Source organism: Carassius auratus, unplaced genomic scaffold (assembly GCF_003368295.1).
Source record: "Carassius auratus strain Wakin unplaced genomic scaffold, ASM336829v1 scaf_tig00013485, whole genome shotgun sequence".
Lineage (NCBI taxonomy): Eukaryota > Metazoa > Chordata > Actinopteri > Cypriniformes > Cyprinidae > Carassius > Carassius auratus.
Genome location: NW_020524401.1, coordinates 29,180 through 54,644, shown reverse-complemented (window position 1 = coordinate 54,644; position 25,465 = coordinate 29,180). Strand labels below are relative to the sequence as shown.

At 40.0% G+C, this 25,465-nt stretch overlaps 1 protein-coding gene across 2 annotated transcripts; it reads right to left on the bottom strand.

Moving 5' to 3' along the window:
• Positions 1-25,465, bottom strand: LOC113074034 (pyridoxal kinase-like). Of its 2 annotated transcripts, XR_003280585.1 has the most exons (13): positions 24,691-25,465; positions 13,038-13,092; positions 6,930-7,034; positions 5,119-5,202; positions 4,727-4,761; positions 4,540-4,625; positions 4,282-4,327; positions 3,276-3,387; positions 2,171-2,307; positions 1,995-2,061; positions 789-929; positions 659-704; positions 1-527 (listed from the first exon to the last, which is right to left on the bottom strand). XR_003280585.1 is itself a non-coding variant. In XM_026246746.1 (12 exons), the coding sequence occupies exons 1-11, from the start codon at positions 24,769-24,771 to the stop codon at positions 817-819; spliced, it is 921 nt and encodes a 306-aa protein (XP_026102531.1). In that variant the 5' UTR covers positions 24,772-25,465; the 3' UTR covers positions 2-704; positions 789-816. The 2 variants fall into 2 exon arrangements, 1 of the variants encoding a protein (XP_026102531.1); XM_026246746.1 differs by having other exon boundaries at positions 2-704.

Here is a 25,465-nt window from a genome sequence, read left to right as displayed (position 1 = left end):
AATAAAAGTTTGTATATGTGCGATTAATCGATCTGACAGCACTAATATATAATTAAAATTAAATATACTTTTCTAAACGTATATACAATAAAAAAAAATATAATATAAAGTTGATAATTTTTCCCATTGCAGTGAGCAATTGCAGAACTGGGGAAAGAATACAGTAATAAAAAAATACCCTAATACACAAAATCTTAATGGTGCTAATAATATCCTTATTTTTCCTTTATGCAATAAAAATCTTATTTTGATCATTTGATTCAGGACGAAATATGACTCTGGCATTCTTGACAGTTTTTGTGAGACTCAGCCATCTAGGTTTTGTTTTCTGTGTTTGTTGCTGAACTGCTCTGACTCAAAATCACAGAGCATGGAAAGCATCACACCTATATTAATTTCATTTTTTTGTTTGTTCTTACATTTTGGTCCTCACTAGATCAATGGCAGTTTAGTTCCATAACTGACCTGGTCTGGAAACGTCAGTGACTGGGGCTTTATGTGCAGGACGAACCGGAGTTCTTGAGCAGCTTTGAGAGAAAGAGAGAGAGAGAGATGTTGAAGATGCACAAAACCGAGTGAATGAGAGAGGCTGATCATCTCTCCCACTCTCCTATTGGTTACTCTCTCTCTCGGAGCACGATGGCTCTCTTCCTCTCACTTGTTTGGCTGTACCCTGCTGAATCTCTTGAAATGGAACTGTTGTGCTCTGGCTGAGATTCTAAGGCAATGTCACATTACATATCAAAATGTACAACATCTATACATTGTGCAGTTGTGAGGGTGGAGGGTGAAATGTGTGGATGAGATGTGGCGGCTCTATATAACAGTGGCCTCCATGACTACGGCTGGATCCTCTATGTCAGCTTTACTCTGGACCATCCGTAACTCCAGCTGGGCCGGGCTGGGTCTTCTACCAGGACCTGCAATCTCTAAAAAAAAAACACACAAGAGAGGGATGACTCCGTGATCATTCAATTACACTACTGCTTAAAGGGGGGCTACAATGATGTTTTGTGTATTCAGAGTTGTTCACGGTGTTAAAAAGATGGATTCTTATTCCAAAAATGGCCAAAGTTTTAAAAAATAATTTGGACGAATGACAAAGCATTTCTGTGCTGAAAATCGTACTTCCAGGTTGGTACAAGTTTCGGCTGTTTTTTTTCAATTGTGGATATAATGACGTAGACGAGAACGGAAGTCCTTATATGAGCATTTCTCCCGGATAAGCGCGTCTTCATCAGGCACTGATCACGTGCCTGATGAAGACCTGAAGGTCGAAACGTTGCTTGATTAAAATCCTCTGGAGCAGTAGTTTTCAGTGTGCAGACTTCACTTCTTTATTTGTCTATATTCTTCAGTTGTACTGCACCTGCGTCCTATTTGGATGTTTGGGATGTGCACACCTTTTTTGTATTTTTAGTCTTTACAATGGCCATAACTGTAAACCAATGTACGTGAACAAATATTCTATGATTGAGATTTTATCACTTTAATTAGTAGAAAATAATTGAATCTAATAATTTAGAATATATAATATAATAAGTCATTTCTCCCTAATTTTTGAATGTTTAATGGATTTTGGTACTTCATACTGATGCAAGATACCTGAAAAACATTATTATTATTGTTCTTAGTTTTATTTTTGACTCAAAATATGACTTGGAAAAAATAAGTTTACCGAAAAGCATAGTTCACCCAAAAATGAACGTTCTGTCAGTATTAACTCAACTTCTTTCTTTCAGTCTTTGGGTAACCCACATTCTTAAAAATATCTTCTTTTATGTTCCACAGAAGATCAACTTGAGCTAAATGAGGACAGAATTTTTGATGACTGTTTGATGAGTGTTTGTAGGCCTCATGCCACATTTTTTTTAATGTTTATATTGTTTAATCTTTTAAATAAAAGTATGTTTAGTATTGTATTAGTTTTTGAAAGTGTATTGACAACCCTACAACATGCATATCAATTACACAGCTTTTGGCTGTTGTTTTACCATGGGCATAAGATATAGTCCTCCGAATGACATGGTGCATAACAGAGAAGGTCTTCTCACAAGCCGTCTGCGAAGAACAGAATAACAGGGAGAAAGAGACTTGATCAGCATTTTCTTACTACGCTGCATGATCACTGGGATGTGTTTCTGACACAATGATTTAATATATGCTGTACCTTCAGGTCTGTTGGGTAATGGTGAGTCCAGGCCAACAGCATAGCAGCAAACAGATCCCCGGTCCCCACAAACACCGCATCCACCTTCGGCACCTCTATTCGGATCCGCTGGGTCGTCCTTGTACCGTCAGGCATCACTGCACAAACGTGCTTATTTTATTCATCATTCTCTTTACAAGAACTGATCATAAGCCCCGTTTCCACCGCAGGAACTTTACCCAGGAACTAGGGACTTTGGCCTGGTACTCGGTGTGTTTCCACCGCAGGAACCAGGAACTAAAAGTTCTGGGTAAAAAAAATGCCCCTCAGAAAGTCCCAGCTGGCGAGGTGGTACTTTTTCAAAGTTCAGGAACTTTCGGGGGCGGGACTTGGACGCTATAAACATGCTGATTGGTTGAGTTCACACCATTTATTCGGATCAACATTTTCAAAATATTACTGTTAATGTGTCATGAAATGTGATTTTAAAAGTATTTCAGGAGAGAAAGTAGATGTTTAAAACTCAAATCTGTTCTTTATTTATAAAGACGGCGCCTATTTAAAAATATGTTTTGCAGATTTCAGAGACTCTCCTCGGCTAGATCTTCTGATGTGTGCCGCTGGCTCTGATGTGTCTTTAGTGGTTAAACATAAGATATGTTCGTTTTGGGTTATCTTCGTTTTGGGTAAATCTAACAGGTAATCTTTGGTCTGTATTCAATTTATCTATATGTTAAAATAAAAATAAAAAAGTCAAATTTGAGAAATGCACGCAGGCCTACGTCACCAGACTATTTGCCTAATCTTCCAGGTACTTTAGACCGCGGTGGAAACACAGAAAGCTTCGGGTCTGCGGAGAAAAAAGTTCCTGGTACAAATGTTCTGGGTAATTTCAGTAGAAACGCGGCAATACATGAACCAGCCCTGATCTTTACCCACCATGCTACACAATCCCATAGATATAAAAACACTAACATAAAAATATCTGAACTCATATGCATTCAAACAGCTCTCATGGTTGCAAATTTTGTCATTGGTCAAATCTGCACACAGTGATATTATCTTCCACTGTTCAGCAGATTCATGACAAACAATTCTAAGCTGAACAGGAAGCGCACACACTTACAAATACGCTGACTGCCAAAAGACACCAGGAATCTGTCTCCGAGACGAGCAGGCAGATCAGAGCTGGTGATGACCACGGTGTCTGGACCCATCTTATGCAGCAGGTCCATCACCTAAACACACACACACACACACACACACACACACACTGTCTGAGACCTCGACCGGGTGCCAGTAACATGTGAACATCAATGTACCTTCTTTCAACTTTCAAAAGTTCACAAAAAAGGGTGCAATAATAACAAAAATAAAATAATAATAATATTAGTAGATAAAATAATAATAATAAGAATGATTTTAAACTACTACTACTACTACTGCTAGTACTATAAATTATCTTTTAGTAGATTATTAAATAACATTATTTTATTATAAAAATATATATATATTCCTTATTATCAATAATAATAACAATAACAATTATAATAATAATTATTATTAACATTACAATAATATATATTATATTATAATATTAATAGTAGATAATATATGTATATATATATATAATACAATTATTGACAATAATAATTTAATATTAGATAATAACGATAATACAGTAATAAACAATATATAATAAAATAACATAATAAAGACAATAATCATTTATATTCCAATACTGATAAAAACATTATTTATTACTTAATAATAATAATAATAATAATCATAATAATACAACTACTATTTATAAATACTGTTTATTTTATTACTCTATTGATAATAATGTTTATTATTAATGATAATAATAGTAATCATTTGAAATCTTTTAAAATTATTACTAATTTAATATTAAATAATAATAACATACTAATAAATAATATATGGCATAATAAAATATATAATAAGGTAATACTAAAATAAAATGACTTTTTAAATAATAATATTAATAAAAACTGTAAATGTATCATTTGCAGCTAGTGCATATAAATTTATATTGATGTTTATGTCTGCTTCCTATTTTTAAAGCTATTATGAGGGCCATGATTTTTCAGGTATGTATTTTATCTCACCTCAACAGCATCTTTCTCCGTGCTGATATTCTTCCCTGTCAACAACCTGGAACAAAGAACATGGACTGAGAAGCGTTTCTGGCACAGCAGTGTGATGTGAAGGTTCATGGGTAAATCCACAGCTGACCACCAGAGGGAACTACAATCACTCTTCTGTCAGCAATCTTACTGAAGCAGGCGAGGGGCTAGAGGTTTGACATTTGCACCACACAAACATCCAATCACTAAATAACACACACAAAGCTGTTTTCTACTCACTCTGCCTCAAACTGGTTGGGCGTGATGATATCGGCCACAGGCACCACTTTATTCTTGTACACCGGATGGAGATTCTGAGGAACATACTGCGAGAGGTAAAGAGTACTATGAGATATAAAAGTCACATTTCCAAATTCTGGTTCCTGGATAATGAACAGAATGGGACAGAAGACACAAGTAAACTTACCATTGAACCATGGTCACCCAAGACAGGGTCACAAACTGAGAGAAACAGTAAAACAAGTTATACTTTAATGTACAGGATTAATGTACACTAGCGTTCAAAGACTAAAAGTTTTTAATGTTTTTTGCTCCATTTTCGTTCTGATTCTTTGATCAGCGGTAACGTTCAAAATTCCAGCATTAAAATGAAATAGAAATGATACATTTTTGTAACACTGTAAATGTCTTTTCTGTCACTTTTGATCAACATAACGCATCCTGGCTGAATAAAAGACTAAAAGAATTAAAAAAAAACACCCAAGTAAACATGCTTGTAAAAACCATTCATAATGTAGAAAATCTATAGGTTACAACCTTTATGTTAAGATAGGATGAAAGAGACTGAAAAACACTCACCGTATACAAGGTTAGGATTGGCTCTCTTCAGCTCTTGAACAATGTCGACCACCATCTCCAGAAACGATGTGTCTCTATTGTAACCTGCAGTAATGAAAAGAGCTGAAATATTACTGATCACCCAGCACAAAGAGCGAGAAATTTGCTACTGTTAAAGTGGATGCAAGTTTGGAACTCAAACACATCAACGCATGCACTGAATCAAATGAAGGGACAGAAATTCCCTAATTTATTTGGGCTGGGACATCTCTGAAACTTCCAGGGCTCAAACGTTTGGGGTCTCTTATGCTCATCAAGGCTGCATTTATTTGATCAAAAATACAGTAAAAACTATTTTATCATTTAAAATAACTGTTCTCCATTTTAACAGATTTTAATGCTATTTATTCCTGTGATGCGGATATGCAGATTTACTGCTCAAAAAAACATTTCTTATCATCATTCAAATGTTTTCTAGATTCATTGATGAATATAACGATCAAAATAACTGCATTCATTTAGAAATATAAATCTTTTGCTGCATTATAAACTCTCACTTTTAATTGATTTAATGCATTCTTTCTAAACAAAAGCATTGATTTCTAAAACAGACAGACAACACAACACAAAACTACTGGATGCACAAGACACACATCAACTAGACCATTACATTTTCTGGAGAAAAGGGGCAATTCGACTCCTGTGAGAGCTTCTTCAATGACTGGCACTTTTTATACACCAGGTTGATTTTGTAATAAATCAAATTTGAACATTCTGAGATGTCTTTATTTATTGTATATCTTTATATATACAGATTTATTACTTTACTCTTGTTCCAGACCTTAAATGACATGAAAGCTATGACAATCTATCATAAAACATTAAGTTGCCACAAACACACTGTTTCAACATATAATAACAAGAAATATTTCTTGAGCAGTAAATCAGGATCATGTGACACTGAAGACTGGAGTAATGATGCTGGAAATTCAGCTTTGCATCACAGGAATACATTTACATTTTATAATATCTTTAAATAAAACAAAGTTATTTAAAACTGTAATAATATTTCACAATATTACAGTTTAACAGTATTTTTGATCATATAAATGTAGCCTTGTCGAACATAAGACTTCTTTCAAAACCCACAAACTTTTGAATGATATTGTATATAAATATTTTACAAAAGTTTATTTTTAAAACAATTTTGCAACTAATAACATATACTGTATCAAAATCAAAAATCAGTACACCTGGTTACAATGCTTGAGGTTAAATATGAGACATGATGTGTCATTTTTTTTAAAGTGAATAAAACTATTATAACAAACTATTGTAATTGTTATTATATAAAATAATAAATAAAATGTCATTAGTATTAATTGTTTATAAAATGTTAATTGTTAATATTATTAATATCATTATATTGCAATTTTGTCAAAATTATGCAAAACGTGAAATACTGTACAGAAATTGCAATAAATATTACAAATATATATAGATTTTTTTTTATGTTCTGCAAATAAATGTGTATGTTTGGTATATGTAAAATTTCTGCAATTAAATTAAATAAACTGAAATGTAAACTATTTAAACACACTTTCCCCCACTCTCACTGGTTTGTTTTCCTGAAATCCACAGAGCCCAAAGCCTTTAGTTGATATCTACACAGCCAAAAGAGTTTCCTCTCTATGATATTATGCTGTCCCAGGAGTCTCTAGGGTCCCACACAGGGCCCATGTACAAACATCATTCCATGTTTTCATCCCTCAGCTGAAAAAAGCATGCAAATACGATCCACAACAGCGTGCACTGACAGTCAAAGAACTGACCTGTAAGTACATAGTCGTAGTGGTTGACGTTGTTGAGTTTGATCCCTTCATACAGGACATGAAGCTCATCTGCAGTCAAGACCTGTCCCTTCCAGTGAGAGTATCCTGAATCAAGACAGATCACACGTCAAATACACAGAAATCAGATTCCAAATCCAGTGTCGATGCAGAGCGACCGCTGACGGACATCTCGTTTGGTCACATGACACTTCCTGCACCTGCTCTCACGGACAGCAGCGCCTCTGTTTCGTCGGACACCAGTGCTGTTGCTGCAGGAGCTGTGATGTCACAGTTCAGGTGAGTCACCGAGCTTGTCACATGGTATGTTTCGTGTTGCTAAGAAACAGGACAAAGGGAAGCCTGAGGGGCTGGATGAAAAAGACGCATCATTGTAACTTTGATGTGCATGTGTGTGTGTGTGTTTTGGGGAAGGGATGACTGCGAAAGGGAATCTGTGATAAAACGGGTGTCTGTCGTCATCATTTCCTGCTGCTGCTACTCTAACCACAAACCTCTTCACCCACACGTATAATACAGATACTCTATTACACAGCAAATCACCATCAGAAGCTGCCGTGTGATCAGGTACATGCTGTTTCTACCCAGATGACTTGGCAGCACACACTGATGTTGTGAACAGAGATGAGGGTCTGAACGTCACAATCTGTAAATATATTCCCAAAGTCAAACTATGAAGTCCTAGAGATTGGAGATCACCTTGAAGTCACATTAGGGCTGGGCGATATGGAGCAAAAAATATATCTCGATATATTTTGCTATATCTCGATATGCGATATATATCTCGATATCTTTACAGGAAAAATAACCCCCCTAAAACTACTGCAAAAACAAATATGCCAAATATTACATGTTTAGGGCCCTATGAAACGTTTTATTTTTTTTCTTCACCATATGCTTTATTGTTACCTAATTCTGTGTTTTAGCATGTGTAATTATTTAAATGCATAAAAACAACTTAATTAGTTTAAAAAAATCTTAAAATAGCCTTATGTGAAATTTTTTCCCTTCAGAAATTCTGTGTATTTACATTTTTCTGGTTGTCAAATGAAGGCATAAAACATTTATTTAATTTATCTTTTAATTATTTAAAATTAAGCAAACTTTATTTTTTGGTAAACAAAGGGGATTTACTATTAAAAAATAAAACATGGAAGAAATGTTGTGTGATTATTCCTTAAAAAAATATGTTCATTTCATTTTAATAATAGTAGTAGTGGGCTATGTACATTCTGCTGAACAATATTAAAATATTTCTGCCAAATACTTTTATTTTGACGGGTTTACCTTTACAGTTCTGTGTATGTAATACTACAGTCTATGATGTGATATGAGCTAATTTTACTCAAATCAAATGGTCAGATGCTCATGAAGTGACTCTCGTTCAGTTCTGGAGATGTTCCTCATGTGTTCACATCTTTATCAGTGAGAGGAAAGACGCTGAAATCAGCGCGAACATCACGCGCTTCCGTGTGTTTAATGAATGAAGACGCGCTTCTGCGCCATTCGTTAACACAGACACGCAGAACATGCAGGATTCATATTTAAATAGACTTTTCCGGGTTAATATTTGCAGATATTAATCTATATCGCGATTTGATTTAAGTGCATGACCTACTTTTGATAATTCATTCAAAATTTAACCAATTCCGTGACATTCCGCGTTTAACTGTAAATACCGTTTTTATGACTGGATTCCGTCCGCGTTTTCTGCATCGCGGAAATCATTGGGCCCTACGTTAGACATCTGCCTTCTGTTCGTCCTACGCCTTAAAACCAAAGTATCTCCATATAATGGAGCCAGTTTTCCTTTTGTTTTTAGACTTTGTTTTTTAGACTAGTTCTATACACGCGAAGGGAGTGGGGACAAAAGCAAGGAGGCGGGGGCGAGCGAGCGGGGGCGAGGAAAGCACAGAGAAGGCAAAGAAGCAAAGTGGCGGAATCAGAATTAAATATAAACAACATATCGATATATACGATATGTCAAAATCCATATCGTGTTTAAAAAATATCTCGATATATTTTAAATATCGAGATATCGCCCACCCCTAAGTCACATCAACAGGCAGAAAGTACTTTTGGCTGATGCTGATTACCAGAAAATGTTAACAGAATAATGATGATTATTACTTATCATGACTAACACATGCTGTGTCTTGAGTAAGACATCTACTCTAAACGCGGATGGAAGAAAAAAATGGGCTCAGTCTGATGTTTCAGAAACTCAGTTAAATGTTTGTACATTAGCTAGAGATGACCAATTAACTGCTCAATGGATACTGTTACCTCTATCAACTAATGTGTAAACTAACTTACATGAGCAATGATACACCAGTAATTAATCAAAAGTTAGAGGTAGGGCTGTGTTATATATCGCATGCAATTGTCACAGGCATTTCATCAGTAAAGCCGGTTCCCTGATTAGTGGTAAATTGCCATCACCTGCTTTCAAATGGAACGGCATTTAATAGACAGAGCTGTAGATCACTGACAAGCTGCACAATATTGCGTTCATTATCGAAGGCGATTCATCTGCGATAATGAATGCAATATTGAGTAGCTTGTCAGTGATCTACGGCTCTGTCTATTAAATGCCGTTCCATTTGAAAGCAGGTGATGGCAATTTACCACTAATCAGGGAACCGGCTTTACTGATGAAATGCACATGATCATATCGTTCAATATATTGTCCACCCCTAGTTAGGGGTCGGTAAGTTTTTTAAGAAAATGTTACTTTTCCAACAAAGGGTGTATTAAAGGTACAATTTGAAAGATTTTTATAGTAAAATATCCAGAAACCACTAGGCTAGTGTTATATATTTTGCTTGTGTTTTACTCGACAGGTGAGTTGTTTTGATTCGTATCTTTACAGAAAACATATGCTATTATAACAATTAACAAGATAAGTATTATGGGATGCAAAACTCGGGGCATCGCGTCTCTAGAACCGGGCGAGGACGCGTCTGATCCATAATCTGATCCCGTCTTTGCATTGACTTTGTATGTAATCAGCTCGCGCAAATCGTTGAACTCGCGTTACATCCATGATTTATCTTTCCGTCTGATTGATGGCCGTCAGCAGTTCTTAGCGTCATCAAATCATGCGATTGTTATTGTTTTGGTAGTGCGCCCCCTTGTGGCAGGTCCTACAACCTGTACCTTTAAATTGATCATTGATAAATTGAACTGAAGAGTTTTACGTTGTTGCAAAAAATAAAATTACATTTAAAATAAATATCTTTACATTTCAAATGCTTGTTTTTTTAAACTATGGTTTCCAAACAAAAAAATTTATTACAATATTTGGAATAAATTGCATCTTAAAATATAATCAAGCAAAAAGCAGTTATTTTGTATTATAATAATACTTCACAACATTTTGGTATTTTTAATTGCATAAATGAAGTCTTGGTAAGCATAAGATACAGCAAAAATCTTACAGACTGCACACTTTTGAACTGTATTTTATGGTCAATAACTAATAAATGTCTGATGTAATTAGACTTGTGCCGGTATTCGGTAATGCGATATATTTTGGTAATCAATATGCACAATATTGTTATTGTGGGCACTTATAAATACCGCAAATAATTATATATTACAAATTATTCTGAATTTGAAATGCATTTTAAGAAAACTATTCCAATCAACTGGTCAAAATGCACAATACCGCTGTATGCTGCTTGAAAGACACGTGTGTGCTCTGATGTAAACAAGCACGCATGAGAATGAAAGCACATTCACTCTCTGACAGTAGATGGCGCTAAACTGCAGAGAATGCAGTCTTTACCCTGGAAACCCCATATATTAACCAGCTGCACTACTCTCTAAAACATATTTAATCATTTTAAATAGCCATTCAGATTTGTTTATTTGCTATGATTTTCATCTTACCTATTGGTCTTTATAGTTCTTTTGCACTTTAATCTGTGCAAAACATTTAACTTTATATATATTTCTGAATTGCTTTATTTTATTTAAATGCATTCCTACCAAAGTGTAAATTTTATAAAAAGGTAAATTAAAAATTTTTGATTTAGAAATGGAATGATAATACTGCTTCTGGCCTAAAACCACTCAGATGCAGAATTATAATCCGACTGTCTTCAGTTTAAAATTAACATCACGGACACTGAGACAAGCCTGAAACATCTGGAAAAAGTCTAGTGTAGCTTCTAAACTCCAGAAGTACCCAGTAGTACCCAAGAAATAAGCCATCAAGGACATGACAACAAACACAGCACTACTTTATTTAGCCGAATTCTCCCAATGATTTGCTCCTTCAAACTGCCCATCCATTCACTCTAAACCAGTGATGCATGATTTAAATTAGCCATGTGCAGAAACCACAAGTGCTGCTGGGACAGCTAAAGGCTTCTTATTCAGAAAAACTCAGGCCTAATGTTGTGCACAGGCCTAAACCACATACCTACATAACTAAAACAAAATCCCGATGAGAATCTCTCCACAGTGTATCACTCAGACCCCTGGTACTGAGTGAGCTGCTGGTTTGGTCTATGTCCCTCCATCTATAGCCTAAAAAGCTTAAAAAAAAAAAAAAAAACCTCAAGTGGCTAAAGACAAAGTTGCAGCCCTGAGGAGAAGAAAGCATCAAAGCAGAGAGGGAGGACAGTCACAGGGCAACAGCCTACAGCAGGTTGTGCCAAGTGTTGTTTAGACCACTGATCCGAGGCCAGTTAGGCTAATTCTACTTTCGTGCTTTAAAATGGGATGTGCTATAAGAAGCTGGTCCAGAAATCACTAGAGGGAACTTTTCTAGTACTATATCTTTTTTGTTCTCTCACAGGGACTGGAATCTGGAATCTGAGTGTGCAAAAAAAATCTAAATACTGAGAAAATCGCCTTTGAAGTTGTCCAAATAAAGTTCTTAGCAATGCATATTACTCATCTAAAATTAAGTTTTGATATATTTACTGTAGGATATTTACAAAATATCTCAATGGAACATGATCTTTACTTAATATCATAATGATTTTTGGCATAAAAAAAAACCGATAATCGACACACTTTATTTCACGTCTTCTGAACAGTTGACCCAACACCGGCTTACCCCCATTGAAAGACTTGGAGGAGCCAGGACAATTTTTAGTATAACTCAGATTGGATTAGTCTAAAAGAAGAAAGTCACATACACCTAGGATGCTTTGAGGGTGAGTAAAACACAGGGTTCAGTGCTTGGTCTGTTTGGACAGCTCACTGACGGCACTTTTCTACTCACACACAGCTCAAAATGACATGCCACACCAAGTGAATGCAGTATGCATTAAGCACTTCAATGAAGCATCTAATTCTGTCCTCTTGACAGTAAGACAGATCAACATAGTTGAAGAAAGAGGTCAAGGGGCACAACAGTGCGTTTGCAAATGAAATATACTGCAAGAATATGAAAATGCATTTGGGCGCTCGGCACAAGTGATATCCAATAACTGATTAAAGCTTAAAAAAAAACATCTGAATAAAAATGACTCAAACCCTTATATAAAAATACTGCGACTGGCTGAAATGTTTAGAAACTGTAGGACATTTCTGCCAATATTACCAGCTTGTTCATCTGGTGAGCATTTTTAATAAAGTCATTATAAAAGTATTTGTTATAATTATTTTTATTATTATTATATGAAAATAATAACTTGAACACATTATCTTACAATTATAAAATCTGCAATGATTTATTTTGTCAGTTTTGTCAGTGACTGTGCATATGTTTTATTGCCATATTATTAGACAACTTCCTAATAAAAAAAAAAGAACTCCAATTATTCTATTTAACACATTTAAAAAAAAGATTCCATCTTGGCCTAATTATGACATCACACAGTAACACATTCTACTCATCAGCGCATGTGTGACATCATGATAACAAATATGCTTCCACAACATTCTAAATACTTATACCTTTACATTTAATAATTAGCAGATTTTACAAATGAGGAAAAGACAAGCAGATTTCAAGACACTTTATCCAAAGTGAACCACATGATTACTTCTATCTAAAATGCTTTCAAATGACACTGTTTCACAGTAAAAAGCTGTTTTCCAAACATCAGGCGAATATGTGTGTCAGCCTACCTGTGTGGTTGGAGAACTGAACAGAGTTGATCGAGTCCACCTCAAACCCCAAGACCTGAAACACACATACACACACACACACACAAACATTTCAAACATAAAATGAAGCCCATTCAGAGAGTAACACAGTTGCAAGACTCACACAGGCCTGTGATAGTCAAAATAAGAATACATGATATACTTACACAGAACCATACAGTAGGGGTGTTTTTAAGGTAGAGAGCTCAAAAGATGGTGCAAATGAGTCATAGTATCTTGAAAGTTAATACTTTCATAATATTGGTCTACTGGGGTTCGATTATGTCAAGGGGAACATATTTGAAAGGAAAATAAAGGATAATTTCATATACTATTTGCAGCAGCGCTATTAGTAGCATGTGGTTCATCTGGTTATTATTGATAACTAACAGCTTTTCTATCTGCTATTTCAATTCATAGTTCTTAGTATAAATACAATATATATATATAAGTGTCTATGTATGCTTTTAAAATAAATAGCTTCCTAAATTATTATACTAATAACACAAGACTAGTTGGTATCAAGTTGCTCAAAAGTACAATATATATACAATATATAGAGAGAGAGAGAGATCCTGGAGCACAAAACCAGTCATAAGTAACATGGGTATATTTGTAGCAATAGCCAACAATACACTGCATGGAGCAAAATTATAATTTTTTCTTTTATGCTAAAAATCATTAGGATATTAAGTAAAGATCATGTTCCATGAAGATATTTGATACATTTCCTACTGTAAATATATCAAAACTTAAATGTTGATTAAAAATATGCAAGGCTAAGAACTTCATTTGGACAAATTTAAAGACAATTTTCTCAATCTCAACCAAATCTTGTCCTATCCTAACTAATCTAAAAAAAAATGCACTCTTATGACTGGTTTTGTGGTTCAGGGTCATGCACACACATACATTCAGATTTACATACACATACAGATAATATATACACTCACCAGCCACTTATTTAGGTACCCCTGTTCAATTGCTTGTAAACACAAATTGCAAATCAGCCAATCACAACGCAGCATCTAGATGTGATGCTGAAGACGACTTGCTGAAGTTCAAACCGAGCATCAGAATCGGAAAGAAAGGGATTTAAGTTACTTTGAACGTGGAATGGTTGTTGGTGCCAGAGGGGCTGGTCTGAGTATTTCAAAAACTGCTGATCTACTGGGATTTTCACGCACAACCATCTCTAGGGTTTACAGAGAATGGTTTGAAAAAGAGAAAATATCCAGTGAGTGGAAGTTGTGTGGACGAAAATGCCTTGTTGGTGTCAGAGGTCAGAGCAGAATGGGCAGACTGGTTAGAGATGACAAAAGCAACAGTAACTCAAATAACCACTCGTTACAACCAAGGTATGCAGAATACCATCTCTGAATGCACAACACGTCGAACCCTGAAGCAGATGGGCTACAGCAGCAGAAGACTACACCGGGTGCAACTCCTGTAAGAACAGGAAACAGAGGCTACAATTCACACGAGCTCACCAAAATTGGACAATAGAAGATAGGAAAAATGTTGCCTGGTCTGATGAGTCTCGATTTTTGCTGCAACATTCAGATGGTAGGGTCAGAATTTGGTGTAAAGAACATGAAAGCATTTTCCATCCTACCTTGTCTCAAAGCTTCAGGCTGCTGGTGGTGGTGTAATGCTGTGGGGGATATTTTCTTGACACACTTTGGGCCCCTCAGTACCAACTGAGCGTCGTTTCACTAGTTCACGCTTACATATAATTAGCTGAGGTATGGTATGCGTATTTGGCGTGCTGTCCGGGGAAGGGCTCCGAGCTCGGGAATTGCCCGAAGCTAGAGTACCCCCCCTTCCCCGTATATTGTAAAGTGAACTTGAAGTGAGGAGATGGGGTGGAGGAGGGATGCTGATAAACCGTCAATGGATAGAGGTAAGTCAGCGATATTTATACTGTGGGATTGATTACTTGATTGTGGTCCACCTGTGATGATTAGGCTAAGTATCTGACGCGCTCCTCCCGAATCTTCATAGATAATTACATTTCACTAGTTCACGCTTACATATAATTAGCTGAGGTATGGTATGCGTATTTGGCGTGCTGTCCGGGGAAGGGCTCCGAGCTCGGGAATTGCCCGAAGCTAGAGTACCCCCCAAAAAGGCAAATGTACGGGAGGACAGCCGCCAGTTTAAAGAATGCCCCCCAAAAAGCAGAGTACTGGCGGGGGCTGATTTGGTTTCTGAGAAGTTATCTCGTTGTCAGGCTGGAAGGGCCTACGTACTCCGGAGGGAGCGACTTGGGCGTTGAGAGAGTAGGCCCTACCAGCTGCAGCTAGTGAACTACGTGGTTGTTGGCGCCCGGTCGGTAGGGCTCGGGCCGATGCTCAACTGGAGTTTTTTGGCGTTGGATCGGTGAGCCCTGCCGGCCGATGAGGAGGAGCGGCGTGGTTGTGGTGCCCGACCGGGAGGACCCGAGTTGCCTCGACCGGAATAGGTCACGGTGTCGGCGTACGGGCCCTACTGGCTGATAGCCCCTGCTATTCAGTGGGTGAAGGGCCTAACGCTGACCGAGAGGGCCCATGAAGCCTCCGACAGGAGATTGAGACTCAGGATGACGGACGTCTGGGTCCTCTCGGTTAGGCAGATAAAAAGCTTTTGGGCCAGCCGACAAGGAGGACTCTGGCAACATCCGAAGGGAGATCCCGACTCACGGCATCGGCTGGATGAGATTCACTTGCGGCTGGCAAGCATAGGCCCGTCCGGGAGACTCTCGCCAGACGTCTGAAGGGAGCGCACGCGACAGACGGGTAAGCCTCGGCGGACGGGGAGGGTTGGAAAGGAAAACCCGACTGGGAGGACTCTCGCAGCATCCGATGGGGCCTCAAACTCAGAACATCGAACGGGTAAGCCTCGCCAGACGGGGTTAAAAGATGTGAGAGTAGCTGAGGGTAGCTTTTTTTTTTTTTTTTTTTGCAGGATTTGGCGAGAGGACGAGACTCGTGGCGTCGGACGGTTAAGCCTCGCCTACCGTCAAATGGAAAGGTAAGTTGTGTGGCCGAGAGACTGTTGCCGACGTTCGAAGGGAGCACACACATCGAACGGGTAAGCCTCGCCGACCGTAGGGTGGAAACGTAAAGCAAGTCTGACCAGGAGGCTCTCGCCAGCGTCCGAAGGGAGCACACACATCGAACGGGTAAGCCTCGCTGACCATAGAAAAGGAAAAGGTAAGGTTGTCTAACCGGGAGGCTCTCGCCGGCGTCCGAAGGGAGCACGCGCATCGAACGGGTAAGCCTCTCCGGATGGCGGACAGAAAAGGTAACGATAGGTGGCCAGGAGGCTCTTGCCAGCGTCCGGCGGGGACAAACTGGGTGAGCCTCGCAGGCCGTAGGTTGGAAAAGGTAAGTTTGCGTGGTCGTTAGGCTGTCGTCGGCGTTTAAGGGAGTTTGCTACTCCTGGCAAGAGACGGTTTAGCCTTGGTGACCATAGGAAGGAAGGAGAGTTTATTGTGTGTTAGGTACTTGCAGCATTTAAGCAGCTTGCTTGTAGGTTAGTAACCTGAAACACACAGTAGGGTCGTGGTTGGCTGGCCAGGAGGCTGTCGCCGGCGTTACGATGGGAGCACTCACATCGGACGGGTAAGCCTCGCTGGCCAAGGGTGGAAAAGGTCAGGTTGTCTAGCCAGGAGGCTCGGACCGACGTCCGATAGGAGCTTAGCTCCAGGAATCGAACGGGTAAACCTCTCTGGCTGAAGGACGGAAAAGGTTGTCCGGCCGGGAGGCTCTTACCTTCGTCCGACAGGAGCTTAGCTCCCGGATAGAACGGTTAAGCCTCGCTGGCCAAAGGACGGAAAAGGTAAGGTTGTCTAGCCGGGAAGCTCTCGCCTACGTTAGATGGGAGCCTTAACTCCATGCGTTGGGCGGGTAAACTTCTCCGTACGAAAGACAGAAATGGAAAAGCAGGTAGCCGGGGGCTTTCACCTACGTCCGAAGGGAGTGTGAGCTCCAGGCAACGAACGGGTAAGCCTTGTTGGCCGCAGAATGGAAAAGGTGAGGTTGTCTGGCCGGGAGGCTCTCGTCAGCATCCGATGGGAGCTCAAGCTCTTGGCATCGAAGAGAGAAGCCTTGCCGGCCATAGGATTGAAAAAAGGTAAGGTTATCTGGTCGGGAGGCTATGGCCAGCATCCGGTGTCTTTTTATTTATTATTTATTTATTTATTTATTTTCTATATTTATTTGTATTTTCATTTATTATATTTATTAAAATTTGCGACACCAGATGGGTAGTCTCTCCAGCCATCGGAGGGAAAATTGAGATTGTTTTATCTGCGAAGAGCCCGTTAGTGTTCGGCGAAAGCGTAACTTGCGGTATTGAATGGGTACATCTTGCCATCGAAGGGAAAATTTATTTGGGCTGCAATGTACTCATTGGTGTAAGTGGCGGTTTTTTTTTTTTTTTTTTTAATCGGGTAAGCTTCGCTGGTGGTTGGATGGAAAGTCCAAGATTGATTAAGTGGGAAAGCATCTGGCAGGATTTGAATATTTGCGTTGTCAAACGAGTAAGCTTTGCTGATAGTTGAATGGAGAAGGCAAAGGTTGGTTCAACCGGGAGCCCTCTTGCAGCGCCTGGCAGGGAGTTTGATACTAAGGATGATTTATAATAGTTGAATGGAGAAGGCAAAGGTTGGTTCAACCGGGAGCCCTCTTGCAGCGCCTGGCAGGGAGTTCGATACTAAGGATGATTTATTTGTCTACGAGGGTAGACGCTGTGAGGCTTACTTGGATAATTGTTTAGCACATCCAATGAGCTGCTTCCGATAATGAGTCCGAAAAAATCTTGGTGCAGTCATAGTATCCGAAATTAAGCGTGCAAAAATAAATTAGGATTTCCTGTGCCAGTGTACCCCAAATGGGTGCCATGTATCGGCGATGTGGTCATTGTCAGCACGTGAGATCGATGGTACATATCGACGATGTAATCGTGCATGGGTGGAGTAAGAGAAAGATTCTTTATACTGTCTGAGCTTACTATTTACCATTTTGACCATGCAGGTGCACGAAAAGAGCCTATGGAATCGCCCATAATCAAAAAAAAAAATATATACTTTCGGAAGTACTGATACACTGGTATTAAGTATAAATACTATATTTAAATACTGCTAGTTCATGTAGTCGGCACTACGATCATCTCGCTTGTCCAATGATTTTTTTTTTTTTTTTTTAAACCTACGGGCTCACATCGTCCTTTGAGGGCACGGGCGAGCGGGAAATGCAGTGCTGAGATGGGATAACGGAGCGGTTTGATTAATTAAGGTAGGCCGAATTAAGGTAGGCCGCCTAATGATTATTATAAAAAACGTTGGTTGGAGAATGGGCCTAATATCGTCTTGGCTATTGTCGATACACGATGCTATCACCGCAACCTCAGATGCATGGCATGCCTTTAGGCGGAGGTGATGTGTGGTATTTTTTTTTTTTTTTTTTTTTTTTTTTTTTATATATTTAAGTGTAGGAAAGGCTCCTGCGGGAGCAGACGCTGCAACAGCAGTGGGGAGAACGGGAAAGGCTCCTGCGGGAGCAGACACTGCTACGGCAGTGTGGAGGTACAGGAAAGGCTCCTGCGGGAGCAGACACTGCGCGGCAGTGAGGAGGTGTAGGAAGGCTCCTGCGGGAGCAGACACTGCACAGCAGGGAGAAGGTGTAGGAAGGCTCCTGCGGGAGCAGACACTGCACAGCAGTGAGGAGGTATAGGAAGGGCTCCTGCGGGAGCAGACACTGCTGCGGCAGTGGGGAGAACGGGAAAGGCTCCTGCGGGAGCAGACACTGCTGCGGCAGTGGGGAGATACGGGAAAGGCTCCTGCGGGAGCAGACACTGCTGCGGCAGTGGGGAGATACGGAAAAGGCTCCTGCGGGAGCAGACACTGCAGCGGCAGTGGGGAGATACGGGAAAGGCTCCTACGGGAGCAGACACTGCAGCGGCGGTGGGGAGATACAGGAAAGGCTCCTGCGGGAGCAGACACTCCAGCGGCGGTGGGGAGGTACAAGAAAGGCTCCTGCAGGAGCAGACACTGCAGCGGCGGTGGGGAGGTACAGGAAAGGCCCCTGCGGGAGCAGACACTGCTGCGGCAGTGAGGAGGTACATGAAAGGCTACTTGCTTCGGCTGCTGTAGATGTTGGCTGTGGGAAGAGTAAAAAGTGTTAGTAATATTTGATGGGGCAAGCTAAAAATGGATGGGTAGCCTACTGTGTTACCAGCTTAGCAATTTGTTGCCTGATTTGACGATTCCTCAGGCCTTGTCCACCTTATTATGTTCCTGTTGGAAAAGCATCTTTCCTCTCATTTGGCCTCCGGGCTCTTTAGACGGAATCCCGAGTGGATACGTTTGGAACGCTGTTTTCACGTTGTATTATGGACTGTGGAAACAGAGGCTTTTGGAAACGATTGAGCATGTTTAGTCTTGTAAGGCGTTGTACCGAAAGACATGATTATAGCAGTAACGTTAACCCCTTACAAGATACCCCCCATTTTTGGCATGGAGGCAGAAATTATATACCCAAAATAAAGATGTTTCTGTTCATGATTCTTTCTGACTAGATCCATGATCAACATTTGTCCACGAGCTAACACTTTGACGTTTACCGTTCAGGAATAGGAATAGTTTTCCTGACATGATGGAAAATTAATCACTGGAATTATGTTTTATCGAAATATTGGTCAGATATAAAAGCCAAAGTCTTTGGACTTCAATTGATGCGCGGCTTATCCAGATCAAGTAAGAGAGTGATGTTTAACGTGCTGTGAAAACGAAACATAGACTGGGGCCGTTGGCGATGCTTGCAGCAAATGGGTTAACGGCAGTTATGTGCTATTTGCTTCCAAGTGGTTTCTAAAGAGACTTACTTTCCGGTTTTCCGTATTACGGTCCTTAAAAGGCGATGGTAATTTTACTCATGCTTGCTATCCTGCATCAAAACACGAGGGCAGATGCGTTTTAGATTAATTTTGAGTGATCACGCCAGTGAATGGTAAAATAGGTCCCTAAATGATTTGGTCCTACCAGAAGACTTGCATGCAAATGAAAATTTTTAAATTAAATTAAGCATTTAGCAGGCGCTTTTATCCAGAGACTTTTTTTTTTTTTTTTTTTTTTTTTTTTTTGAACTTATGTCTGTATCATTTCGGCGAGGTTTAAACGTGCGCGGTAAGGCGAATGTAACAATAATAATAATAATGCATTTTATTTGTAGGAACAAACGCCAAAAGCAATACAATAATTCATTAAAGACAGACGGTCTTGAATAAATGTGACTTAATCAACAAAAATCGCCCAACATAGGTGCATGCAGAAGAAGTACATACCATAGCGTAGGGGCTTTATATGAAAAGGCTCTTTCCCCCATGGTCTTTAGCTCACATTATGGCTGGTGAAGTGAAGAGTTAGTAGAGCGAAGAGAGCGTGATGGAATATCAGGACTGATGAGTTCACAAAAATACTCCGGTGCAGTCCCATGAAGTGCCTAGTATGTTAAGATAAGAATTTTAAAATCAATTCTCATGTTTACGGGAAGCCCGTGTAATTGTGAAAGAACCGGTGTAATGTGTTCGCGAGGAGAAGTACAAGCGTGCGGCAGAATTTGTATACTGAAGCTTGCTCAACGATTTAGCTGGAAGGCCTGAGAACGAGGCATTACAATAATCTAACCTAATGGCTAACGGCTTCGTGGTTAAAAAGTGGCATCATCATCCGACGGAACGGTGGATCTGTAGTCCAAATCTATGCGGAATCCACACCCCGGATCAGCGGGTGGCGGTAATGCACCTTTACGTTGGTTTGCCAAAACCTCCGTAAAACACTACTAGAAGAAGACGGAACAAAACTTTAGCCGCAAAACTGCTTTTAGATGCAACACTTTGAATGCAAACTGCCGTAAAAATCCAATGAAGAAAAAGAAGAACCTGTTTTTTAGCGTCTTCGCCTGGAAATGTATTAGTCTGCGCGCCGCTAGAGGAAGCGGCCTCAAACTGCCACTCGGCCGGAACGCCGTGGTGAAAGGCTGAACCGTGGTTGGATTCTTTCTGCTGCAATCCAGCGCTCGACGAGAGCTCGGTCTCGGGCGGCGCGATCGTGTATCGAGCAGGCAAGCTCGGAGTTGCACGGTCTATTGGCCACGATGTGTGGCTTGGCGAGGATAGCAGCTGTCGCGATGACGCTTAATGCTGCTCAACGGCCGTGTTTGGCTGGGTAGAAATGATCTCGGGTACGGCAAAAGCAGCAGGTCTTATAAATCCCCTGTGTAGCACTCTTCGTTGGTACGAAAATTGGGTCTGTGATAAGGTGACTGACGAGGCGAACCAGCATGCTGATAAACCGTCAATGGATAGAGGTAAGTCAGCGATATTTATACTGTGGGATTGATTACTTGATTGTGGTCCACCTGTGATGATTAGGCTAAGTATCTGACGCGCTCCTCCCGAATCTTCATAGATAATTACATTTAAATGTCACAGCCTACCTGAGTATTGTTGCTGACCATGTCCATCCCTTTATGACTACAGTGTACCCCTCTTCTAATGGCTACTTCCAGCAGGATAATGCACCATGTCACAAAGCTCAAATCACCTCTGACTGGTTTCTTGAACATGAGTTCACTTTACTCAAATGGCCTCCACAGTTACTAGATCTCAATCCTATAGAGCAGTTTTGGGATGTGGTGGAACGGGAGCTTCGCATCATGGTTGTGCAGCCGACAAATCTGCAGCAACTGCGTGATGTTATCATGTCAATATGGACCAAAATCTCTGGCGAATGTTTCCAACACCTTGTTGAATCTCTGCCACAAAGAATTAAGGCAGTTCTGAAGGCAAAAGTGGTCCAACCCGGTACTTGCAAGGTGTACCTAATAAAGTGTTCAGTGAGTGTGTGTGTGTGTGCTCTTGTTTTTGTGACATATCAGGACACAACTCTGTATAATGACATGGGTATGACACAGGTATTACAAGGATAGGGTGACTTATGAGGACATAACCCATGTCCCCATTTTTCAAAACGCTTATAAATTTGAGAAAGTAAAACTGCACAAAGTTTCCTTTGAGGGTTAGGGTTAGATGTAGGGTTGGTATAGGGCCATAGAATATACAGTTTGTACAGTATAAAAACCATTACGCCTATGGGATATCCCCACTTTTCACAAAAACAAACCTGTGTGTGTGTGTGTGTGTGTATAATATATATTAAAAACAGTTGTGTTCAGTTAAATAATAGCAGTGTGTTTAAAATCCTTATAATAACTTTTATTTCTATACACACAAATGGATTGGGAACACTGCACGTTCTATTCTAAATCAAAGCATGGAGAAAAATGTATCAAATTTGTCATTACTTTACAGAAAGTGAAGAAAAAGGAATGTTAAAATGTCAAAAAAAAGAAGTGTCTGCATGTTTCTTTACAAAGTCAAACATTTACTATATAAACAGAAAAATGCTTGAAGATTTAGCTTTCTTGTGAATTGAACTAATATTTAGTTGTGTGGCCACGGTTTCTGAGAACTGCATCACATCTGTTTTGAATGGAGTCGAGCAACTTCTGGCACCTGTGAACAGGTATTCCAGCCCAGGACAATTGCACAACAGACCGCAAGTCCTCTGCATTTCTTGGTTTTGCCTTAGAAACTGCTTTTTTGATGTCCCCCCACAAGTTTTCTATTGGATTAAGGTCCAGAGATTGGGCTGGCCACTCAATAACGTTAATCCTGTTGGTCTGGAACCAAGATGCTGCTTGCTCACTGGTGTGTTTGGGGTCATTGTCTTGTTGAAACACCCATTTCAAGGACATTTCCTCCTCAGCATAAGGCCACATGACCTCTTTAATTATTTTAATGTACTCAAACTGATCCATGATCCCTGGAATGCGATAAATAGGCCCAACACCGTAATATGAGAAACATCCCCACATCATAATGCTTGCGCCATCATGCTTCACTGTCTTCACAGTGTACTGGGGCTTGAATTCAGTGTTTGGGGGTCATATGACAAACTATCTGCGGCCCCTAGATCCCAAAAGAACAATCTTGCTTTCATCAGTCCACAAAATATTGCACCATTTCTCTTTAGGCCAGTCAGTGTGTTCTTTGGTATATTGTAACCTCTTCAGCACGTGTCTTTAACAATGGGACTTTGTGCGGACTTCTAGCTGATAGCTTGGCTTCACATAGGCGTCTTCTGATTGTTACAGTACTCACAGGTAACTTTAGACTTTCTTTGGTCACCCTGGAGCTGATTGTTGACTGACTCTTTGCCATCTTGGCTATTCTTCGATCCATTTGAATAGTAGTTTTCAGCTTTCTTCCATGTCTTTCTGGCTTTGGTTGCCATTTTAAAGCATTTGATATCATTTTAGCTAAGCACCCCATCATTTTTTGCACTTCTTTATTTGTTTTTAATCAAATTTTTAAATCAAAGCACACTCTTCTTCTGAACAATGTCTGGAACGAACCATTTTACTCATATTTTTAGACAGAAATGCACAGTACAATATTTGCTACCTTCGTCCTTAAATAAGGACCACTTGTTTGACCCCAGTTTTTTCGCAGACTGATCAACCTCTCTAGTTAGACTCCACACTGCTTTTATTTTGAACATGCCCTTTTCAATTAATGATTCAGTAACACAGAATTAGCATTACTTCTATTACTCTACTACACCTTCTGGTAAAATATTTGCCATGTAGAAATATAATTTCTATTAAAAACAATGATTGATCTGGTTAGTGATGTTGGACTGCTATTATGTTGAACTCAACTGTGTTAGTCATAAAAGTGAAAGCTTTGTCACAGGAATATGCTGAAAGATTTCTGAGGGGAAATGAAAGCTTAACTTAATTTACTGTTAGTAGTAGCACTATTAATGGTATTTGCATCATGTACAGATTTGGGTTTGAAGACCTTTCCAAAACATGAGGGTTAATCTAGCACTCTCGGTCACTGAAACAAGCTGACTCAGAAGTTTCGAGATGAAACATTAAAACGCAGGATGCGCGAGCGTGGGTTTTAGACACGGCTGGGAGAGCCTTGGAAAGAAAAATGTCACGATTTCTCTGGAACAGAATCGAGTGTCCCGGCTGTGACGTCAGCGCCGGCAGCGCGAGCGTGCAGAAGAGGAGCTCGAGTCACAAGAAGAGCCGCTTTCTGATGCCACGATGACAGCTGGAGACATTCAGAACCTAATGAGTCCGGTTTAATGATTTGGACGCGGCGCGATCCCTCATGCCAAATGATCTTTCAGAAACCGAGATCCTAACCATGTTTTCCTGTGATGATAAACGGCACTCACTCATTTACCGTGCCGGTGTTTTGACAGCACGAGCCTCTTAAGCAGAGCTTTAAGTTTTTGTGACAATCGAGTCACTATTAATGGGAGCATATTTTAAATGCACTCTCGTATATCACTGCAAAAGGCCAAATTCTGGGAATGCAATACTCTAGATTTCGCATAAGGGAAGTTTACTACATAAATATCTCAAAATGCACAAGAACAGCATGCAAGGGAATGTCGACCATGTGACCTTTCATTTCTCCAGCATCACACGCGGTCATGCACCACAACATAACAATTATCACGAGTGTATCGAGCCGCTCCAGCCGTCGCGAGCCTCGGATGAACGGTGCTCACCTGTAACGGAAAGGATGCGGATTTATTTCCCACGTATCCTCTCACGACGTGACTCTGAATCGACAGAACTCGGCACTCCATGTCGCGCTCAGTTAAAGTTGGTTCAGACGCTCCAGAGTGTCACGCGATTGAGGGGCAGCGGCGAACCGGAGAGGTGCTTGTCTTTCCTATTTAAATCCAGATTCGGATCCGTGATGGCAAGTTCTCTAGTCAGACAGAGAAATGAAGGACATTCACACTGGAGACGCTCATTGGCGGTGAGCGCAACTACTCAGGCATCCTGAGGGGGCACCTAAAATCCACTGACATCACGACTACGCTCGTGGGCTATATTTATCATGCATTGAGAAAATCAACGTGAATCCGTAATTTAAACCAAGGTGAACGCTCAATAAATCCAGACTGCGTTGGGAATTATGAGTACAAGGAAATGCTGGATTTATGTTGAGGGTAAATGTATGCATTTATTGTCTTTCGCGTATTTTGGAGAAACGACGCAGTTTGTGCAACTATTTAAGAAATGGCATGTTATACAGCGATGGATTAGAACAAAAAACCTAAATCTGAAATGTTGCGGAAGTGGGGTCCTTCTACACAAAGACGCGCTCTCTAGGATCCGCCAATCATTAGTGCGGTCAGCGGTGACGTCAGGCCTCGAATGGGTGATGTTTGACGTCACCGGCCGCCGTCGGCAACCTGAGATGACAATCCGCCTTTTTCTGAATTTTAATTCTGTCTATCGATGGAAAATTAATTCTGTAGTGTCCCTTGAACA

Bases quoted from the DNA above. Each gene is read 5' to 3' on its own strand.
- LOC113074034 (XM_026246746.1), bottom strand. From the start codon at position 24,771: ATGGAGTGCCGAGTTCTGTCGATTCAGAGTCACGTCGTGAGAGGATAC. The intron at 4,328-4,539 runs GTGAGTAGAAAA...TCTTTGTTCCAG, and splicing joins CCCAACCAGTTTGAGGCAGA to GTTGTTGACAGGGAAGAATA. The intron at 3,388-4,281 runs GTGAGATAAAAT...GTGTGTGTTTAG, and splicing joins CGGAGAAAGATGCTGTTGAG to GTGATGGACCTGCTGCATAA.